The sequence below is a fragment of the Centruroides sculpturatus genome, unplaced genomic scaffold, assembly GCF_000671375.1.
Source record: "Centruroides sculpturatus isolate CEXI.00-Female unplaced genomic scaffold, Cexi_2.0 scaffold445, whole genome shotgun sequence".
NCBI lineage: Eukaryota > Metazoa > Arthropoda > Arachnida > Scorpiones > Buthidae > Centruroides > Centruroides sculpturatus.
The window spans coordinates 5,952-15,172 of NW_019384683.1; the positions used below are offsets into that span (position 1 = coordinate 5,952).

At 29.3% G+C, this 9,221-nt stretch overlaps 1 protein-coding gene across 1 annotated transcript in view; it reads right to left on the reverse strand.

The window, feature by feature from the left end:
- Positions 1 to 3,696: 3,696 nt before the first annotated feature.
- Positions 3,697 to 9,221, reverse strand: part of LOC111627009 (DNA-directed RNA polymerase III subunit RPC3-like) — a 23,520-nt gene continuing 17,995 nt past the window's right edge. Inside the window, exons 9-10 of the mRNA XM_023370552.1 lie at positions 4,197 to 4,265; positions 3,697 to 4,096 (exon numbers count right to left, since the gene is read on the reverse strand). Of these exons, the coding sequence (XP_023226320.1) occupies positions 3,920 to 4,096; positions 4,197 to 4,265 (246 nt within the window). The 3' untranslated portion in view covers positions 3,697 to 3,919. The remainder of the gene's footprint in view (positions 4,097 to 4,196; positions 4,266 to 9,221) is intronic.

Consider the following 9,221-nt stretch of genomic DNA (forward strand, 5'->3'; position numbering starts at 1 on the left):
TCTATAACTAAAAGTGAATTACTTATTTTACGTAAATAATAATAAATTTAATCAGGTACATACATTTATTTATTATTATTTGATAAGTATATTATATAAAATCACAGAATACTTGCATAAATTACATTTCCTAAAAATAAATAATTATAATTAACAATAAAGAAAATTTAAATTATTCTACAATAATTTCTAACAAAATTTAATGGGATATTTGTTGCGATAAATCTTCAGCAATTTTTTCAAAATTTGGTTTCCACGTTTTTAAATAGAGATTATAATTGTATACTGACCTTAAAAGTAATGGCTGTAAATTTATAATGTGCAGAACAATAAACGAATCTTTCAATTTTTGTAAACAATGTAATATCTAAATTTGCTAAATATCAAGTAATGCACGCATGCAGTGACATGCATTGCATGGTAGGGGTACAATCCAGGCCTCGTTATTCCTAATACCAGTAGTCCAATAAAAACACAAAAGACCCCAATCTCATTGAGCAATAATTATAGAAGAGAATAAAAAATTTTTTTCTATTCTAACATTAATGCTCAGTTAAACCGTAATTTTACTAGACTACAGGTTCACTCGGCACTAACGGCACAAATATACGGGCAAATCTGGACTGTTAAAAGGGAAATCAATGTTCATACTGCGATATTTTAAAGCAAGTTTTTGTCATTTCTTGTTTCTTGTGTTAATAATTTACAGCAAATTGATTAACATACGTCATTTTATAGTGAAAGTTAGATGTACCTCTTCAATTTACGCTCGTACCCCTGGATGAGAACAACTGGTCTAACAAGAAATATATTTTTCTAAAACTGCACATCTCATCCATTTACGCCACTTTGGTTATGATAGGAAATTGTGGTAGGTAGAGTCCAATGACTTCTCATGACTGGAGGCTTTTATAAGAGTGTTCTTCAGAGCAGCAATGAAGTCATTTACCTTACTGTATTCTTCCCTGATATATTCACAAACACAGTATAGACCATGTGCAATACATGTCACATGCTTGAGGTTAGGTAAATGGCCTTCAGTTATTGGAAAGCCAAAAGCATACAGCATGCTTGATTGCTCACCACAAGCCTGACTTTTTTATGGTGTATGTGCCCTGGCCACAGCTTCATGCATAAATCATTGAATGCATTACTGTGCAGCATTTGTCTTCTCAAGTTGCTACATCTTAAAAAGTTTGGATTAATAGTAATCCAAGCTTATAGTTTGGATTAATGATGTGGTAAGATCAGCACTGAACTCACTTGATGACTGCTGCTTTTCAGATCCTGAAGTGAAGACACATCAAGACAGTTTGCTTAGGTTTTGACTTGTGAAGTTCAATGTTCCTTGCATGATTGTTGTACCAGATGTGCTGGTTTATTTTCTGTCTCTGTGTTGCTTCTCATCAATCACAATAATTACATTGGAGACAGCACATCAAAGAATGAGACCATCAGTTTCAATGAATTGCATCTTGAATTCTTCTAAAAGTGCATAATACATAATGGTTTTATTGTGAACAATGGGCTCTGGTTTGTACTAGTGCAACACTAATCTCTACTATTATAAAGAGGTAATGTTTGTAAGTTTGGATGTAGCGGGTAATCTCCGAAACTACTCATCTAATTTCAAAAATTCTTTCACCAATATTTAGAATGGAACTTCAAGGTGGACATAGGCTGTATATTATTCCATTAACATTCATATAAATTAAAAGATATCATTTAGGGTTAAGGCTTTTATGTCCAACAGATGGCGCTATGAGTATGACAACCTAAGTTTGCTTTTCCGTGAAAATGAACTAAAGCAGATCATCATCTATCTATCTATCTATCTATATAAATAAAAATGTAATGTTCATTTGTTCCTACTGATTCCTTTGAAATTTTGACACAACGCTGCATTCGAATACGCACGTGTTTTTATATAATATACATGTCAAAATTCAACCCCACTGAAGGGACAGGATTAAGTCTTACCGAAAAGAATTCTGCTTCTATTTATACTATTTTAGATGCGGATTTTTGTGTTTTAATAGGGTACGTCAAGAGAATGTACACTAAGAAGGGATTTTTCAAAAAATTACCCCCACAAGGGAAGTGTTATACATTTATAATAGATACATTTTGAGCCACAACAATACGTGATGGGGTCTACTAATCAACTATATAGAGCAAATACCCATCACAGAATCCAAGGCCAGAATGAAATGCCTTTTTCTGAGCCTTCTTTATATAGTGGGCATGGACCTCATAGAGAATTGGTGAATAGTGCTACTGTTCTGTCAAAGTTTATTTTCTTTCATAGGCTTTGCTACATCATCTTGGGAACTATTGGGGCTACAATGATGGTAAATATGCCATTTTATAGCTCTTGATCTACTCTACAAAATAAGGGCATGGAATTTTACGTAGCTGTTCAAGAAGAGTGAAAATATTTTTAAATTTAATTTTTCTGTCCAATTTTTTAAAAACACGCAGATATTTGAGGAAAACAGTGCTGAATTGTCAAAGGGGTAAAGGGGGAGAAACGTGCTAATCTCACAAAAAGATGCAACACAGTGTATTCATTTTGCTTCATTTCATTCCCCAAAATATATATATTAAACTATCTGTATGAAAAAAGCTATATTTTTGGAAAGGTGCTGCATCTTAAAATCCTTTCTCTAGTTATGAGTATTTAGATAGCTCAAAAATTAATGATGTATACAATTGGATTAGAACTTGTGGATAAATTGCTCTGTATCTTCACCTTTTGAAATATTTTTCCACATTCTGATACTGGTTTTATCTTCCAAGTGTTTCTTATAATTCTTCACTCAGATAAATTATTGAATTGTAGTTCTATTCTTATTTCACTCTTTGTGGTTTTTTGTAACAAAGATATTCCCAAATTTATGAAATTAGATTTTAATATAGTTTTTATTTACTCTACAAATACAGTATTTCTGAAATATTTACATGATTATTGCCAAATTTTTGTCAATCTCATCTTATAGATTCTCATAATCAAACAGCTTAAATTTTTAATTGTTAGCATATTAAATTACTCAATTAGTGAAATTTGATCTAGAACAGTGGTTCTCAAAGTTAGTCAATCTATCGGCTACTTAAATCAAATCATAGGTGCCTAAGTGGACAATTTATGTCCCTGTCCACATCTTATATTGTAAATATCACCTTAGATGTGTACCAAAATATTTTATCTATAGTCTATTTGATAACCTAATGCAAAAGATATGTGATGCATGAAAATTTTCTTTTCTCTGACTAAACAGCATAAAATTCTATTTAGGGAAATGACTAGATCAGTCCGTGGATTCTAGTCTGCAATAAATTCTAGATCAGTAATTCTCAATGTACAGTCTGTGGACCACACTTCAAAAATTACTCATCTAGAATTTATTTAATTTTCAAAATTATGCTATAAAGAGTATTTTCCCTGATCATAAAAATGAAGTAGAAATAATAAGAATTTATATTTTTGTTTTATGTAACAACTTAAAATTTTTTCAGTAGTTTAATCCAAATTTTCTAAATCATTTTAAAATTGAATATAAATTATTTATACAGTAGAGCATCGATTATCTGAATATTGATCAACCAAAATGTCAATTAACCGAAAGCTTTCCAGTCAGCAAATTTAAATTTCCACTAGTGCTGTGGTGCTGCAATCTTTGGCTATGTCTTGGGATACTCCAATATTATTTTTGTTGGTGCACGTGCTTTAGCTGGCAGCACTGGCACAACCATGAGAGGGTACCAGGATGTGCCAAGATTTGAACAAATTTCAACATGAGATAGATTAATATATTTTTTCATACATAATTGATTATCCATAAAATTGATTTTCTGAACAACCCCAGTCCCTAATTGATTCAGATAATCGATGCTCTACTGTCTTTATGATTCTACATTATTAACATACTTCTTGAATCTGTGTACTATCAGCACCACTCTGTTGAAGGGTTGCAGTTATTGCTTCCACCCTCTGCTTTTTCTCTAAAAGTCTTTTGTGTTCCCTATTTATAAATTCTCTATGACATATCGAATTAAACATGACTTTGTAGCATCTATCTAATAATGATCGACATAGCTGAAAATAAATAAAGAAAAATCTATTTTTTATTTGTTTAATTTTTCTAGATATAGGAATTGGAATTATGTATTATAATTTTTATAATAGAAATGATTACCTGAACCAAATCAACATGAAACAAATAAAATGTTCGTGAAGGTGCATGATCAGGAGTACGTGGTATTTCCTAAAATCAAAAATTATATTAGACATTGTATTAATAATCAATAGTTGAAAAATTTCTAAATAAATTATTTCAATCTGATTTAAGAATTACAGTAGAGCATCGATTATCCGAATACCAATCAACCAAAAGCTTTCCAGTCGGCAAATTCAAATTTCCGCTAGTGCTGTGGCGCTGCAATATTTGGCTGTCTTGGGCTACTCCAATATTATTTTTGTTGGTGTGCATGTTTTAGCTGGCAGTGCTGGCGTGACCATTATGTATCGTTAAAAATTATTTCTTTATTTTGCGCAAACAAAATAAATATATTGAAAAATATAAAAACAAAAAAAAAATTCTATTTCAGAAGTTAATCTAGTATCAAAAAGATTCCAATTCAGCACAACACACATTGAGAGGGTACTTAAGGATGCGCCAGTATTTGAACGAGGCTTTTGTTTCCCATCATGAATGGTGTTATTCGCTGAAAATATAGCCTAAAACATCTCCATATAAACCCAAGAAAAAGAAAGAGTTTTGCTTGTTTTGTGTGGTATTTTTCTGAGGACTGTGTCATGACATGTGTTGTGCTGAATTGGAATGTTTTTGATAATAGATTAACTTCTGAAATATAATTATTTTTTTTAAAAATATATTTATTTTGTTTGTGAAAATAATTTTTAACAATACAATAGCCATGATTATTATTTTAAAAAAATTTTCATTAGGCTTACCATTGACAAAATTCAATGTGAAGCGACATGCAACGGAGAAAAATTTCACTACGGGATAGGTTAATATATTTTTTCATATATGATCAGTTATCCAAACAACCCCAGTCCCGAATTGTTTTGGATAATCAATGCTCTACTGTATAAAAAAATATAAGATATTATATCTTATATTTTTTTACTCATTACATCACTCATTCCATATCTTTTGATATTTAGATTTGTTTTCCTTTTACACCTTTCTAATTTTTTTTTTCATTTTGGACACTTATCCCGTGGACACTAAGAGAGCTTTTTTCCATACCCATCATGGGTTTGACTTGAACTACAATGGGGCAGCCAAATGATGAGATGGGATCCAACTTATCTGAAACACACCACCTCTAAAAAATTCCTGGGATTCTCACTTGCTTGGATTCAATCTTGGATCCTCAGAGCTGTAGGTTGATGCTTTAACCACCTCAGCCATATGGCCAGCCCTCTTTTAATATTCAAATTTATTTACTTTTCTAATACTTTATATTTTTCAATCATCAGTCATTTTGTATTTTAATATTATTCAATATTTAAGTAAAATGCATTATTTCATTCAATACAACATGCAAAAAACAAAGTATTTTGTATTAATTTAATGATTATTTTCCCTTATTTTATTTTAATAGATAAATTCCAAGATTTATCCAAATTTAAATAAAATCATTCTTTAAAAGTCCATTTGTTCTTTAAAAGTTTGAAATTTCATATTACAATCCATTGCACACTTTCCTCAACTTTCGTTACTTCTAATTATAAATATCTGTGAAGTTTGAGTAACAACATCCGAATAAATCATAAGAGGATTAACAGTTGAACGAGTGGGAAAATGCAGGAGATCATTTGATACTAATAACAATAAATTTATTATAAACAAATAAAAGGGATAATTACAATAAAATACAAATGATCAATAAAAATACAAATGACATAATAATGCAAATAAATGGAATTATAAACAATATAAGCTATGCCTATCCTCATGGAGATACCAGATTATCTATCTTACAAACTATACCTATCTTGCAAAGAGAGTTTACAATATTTCTAATGATTTATACTACCTTAACAATACTTTTCTTTGTTCATACATGTTAGATACATATGAGGAGAATCTTCTAATAGAACCAGTAGTTTTGTTGAACAGGGCGTAGTATGGCCAATTCAAACTGTTAAATTTGCATGGCAAATTCTCTTCCAGGAACTGTGCCTTATGTGGCAATTACTGGAGAACTGCCTGGAGTGGAGGGAATGTCCCTTTTATCCAAGTTAATGACCTAACAAACGGCCAGGTCACATGAGCGACCACTTCTGACTCAACTTCCAAAGTCAGCCGTAGGAAAGGAAGTTTACTTTCCTTCTTTTTAAAATGATAAAAGCTACATCCTTTCTTTGTTTAACTTCTCTCCAAAATAAAATATTTTTTTAGTCGAAAATAAAAACATTCTTTTTATCCACTAATTTCTTTAAAAATGACTCCCCCCATTTAAATCCTGATTCTCACATTAAGTTGTAATTCATAAAAGAAAGTTTAAAATGATAATATATATTGCCAAATGATTTGTTTGTTACCTTTTATCATTTTAACTTCATTCGTATTAAAACATAACTACGACAATACATATTTTTCCTCTTAAACTACTTAACTATACATTAACTGTATAATAAATGATTAAAAATTGTTTTTCTTATATATGATTAAATTCACTATGGTATAAAAAGAGACTTAAGTTAAGAAAAAGTGCTACCAGATAAATCTTTTATATTTGTAATTTTTAATCCAGAGTGGCCATGACCATTTGTTTTACCCAAGTTTTCAGTTATCCAAGGAAGCATTGGTCACATTCATTACCTTGGATAATTTGGGTTATACTGTGTAGAAAAAATATCAAATGAATGTTGAGCACATATACACCATACACATTGATCACATTGTAGATGCAAGCATGAATCAAAACTTTGCCTAGAAAAATGAAATTAAATTTTACTTAACAAAATATGTAGCAAATACATTGATCAATCAAACAGTAGTTTTATTACATTTAGTATCAAATTTAATCCAATCTAGCTGTTGTTATTAAATGAAGAATTAGGGCATGCAATTCTCAAAGTATTTCTACCATTCTAGATCATTTCCATAATAAATTGAATCTTGGAAATGTGTTCAAATGCATTGCCATGGCAGAAAAGAACAGAATGCAACTCTCATGGTATTAAATTGAACAGATTCTACTTAAATCAAAAGTTTAGCTTTCAATTAATTAGAACCTATTTGTAGAAAAGTTCCTATTATGATCTTTAGTCTGTTAAGAATATCCAATAAAATTATTACTTTGGAATCCTGAAAAAACAATAACTATTATCTTTTGAACTGATCTCTCAGATTTAAACTTGATTAGTCCACATGACTCTTTGGGAACTATTGTTTGAACTAAATTTTACTGTTTGGATCATATTTATTGATCTGAGTATCATCTTCAATTAAAATTCTCTGCATAAAATCCTGTGCAACATTATCTATTTAATTTGAAAGACTAACAGCAAGGTCTACTCTTTGTTTCATTATTTTACATGAAATGTTTTAGACACTTGTTGAGTGGAAGGTTAATGTGTTCCGTTCCATATTTGAATTGTACTGGTCAAAAGCCTGAGGAAGACCATGATTATGGTAAAAAATGTTAGTTTTAATTAAAATTTGTTATTACCAGGATATAATAGGGTTCTTGTGTGTGGATGAATGAAAGGCTTGGCTAAATTCTTAGTTAAAATTATTTGGATACAGCCATTTATAAATCTCTAAGCAGTTGTAACAGTTTCATATTTAGAAGATTAAGATCCTAAGATATTTGGTCCTTTACACATAAAGGACTTCAACTATTTTAGGACTCTATTTAAATCTTCTGATCTATTCATAAATAGTTTTTTTCTTTATGGCAGATCTAACTATATTTTTCATGCAAACCTTTAATGATTTAGCTATCTTTACAATTAAATTTTATTAATAACTTAAACACTATTCTTAATATCAACACCAACATTTTCTATATTGCATAAAGAAAAGTAAATAAACATTACATCAAAAGTAAATGTGAGATGCAATTCTGTATTGTTAAATAGTCTAAGGTTCTTAGAAATGAATATTTTTGAACATGATTTGAAACATGTAATTTATGATATTTTACTGTCACCTTTTTGATTCAATCTCACATATGAATATATATATATATTACACAGATATCAAAGACAGAAAAATTTGATTAATTCAAACTACTGGATAAATTGAACCTGCTATTATTCTCCTTGACATTCATATTTAAATTCATGTTAAGAAAATACAGTTAATTGAAAATTTTTAAAGTATAAATTTAGATAACTTGAAGTGAGTATATTTCAAATTTTGAAAATGAAACTCAAAAAATAAAAGTAACATGTAGTCTTATTGGATTGCATGACATATCTTAACTTCTTTATTTAAACTAACCAAAATAAATACATAAACTCCTTACATTAGGAAGTCCTAACACTTTGATTAATATTTTTGAGACCAATTCTTGTTGAATCAGTTGAAAAATAGATATGAAAGATCTATTTTTCAACTGATGTTGATAGATGAATAACAGAATTGAACAAAATCAAAGATTTTTTGTAAGATACCAAACAGAATCAAAGCTTTGGAATGATGATCTGAAGATGATAATCAATCTCGAGAACATTAATAAGGATTTTTAATGTAAGAAGTTTACTTTATTGCAGCTTACTAGTTTATAGAGATTCCCAAAATGTACATGTTCTATAACCTTTGGAGGGTAGCCAAAATTGTCATATTTCACAGTTTTAGTAACACTTGAGTCTAGATAAAAATAATTATTTAGCTATAACTAAATAAATATTTTTTTCACATATTTAATCATTTTAACTTTTGAACCAAGATAAACTCGTATATATTTCAAGCTTAGACATATTAATATGTCTAAGCTTGAAAAAAAAATTAATATTAAATATGTGAAAAAAAAAAATAGAGAGAAAATATGATCATGACAAAGAATTCAAAATACTGCTGAACGTTAGAAATGTGCAGAAAACTAGTATAATTTTTAAAAAATGTTTAATTAAAAATTTTTTTTGTATTCTACCTATTGTTCAAATTAAAAATATACTAAATGTTACTAATTGGATTTTTCGCTAGTGTAACTATAAGTATGGTTTTTGAAGGCTT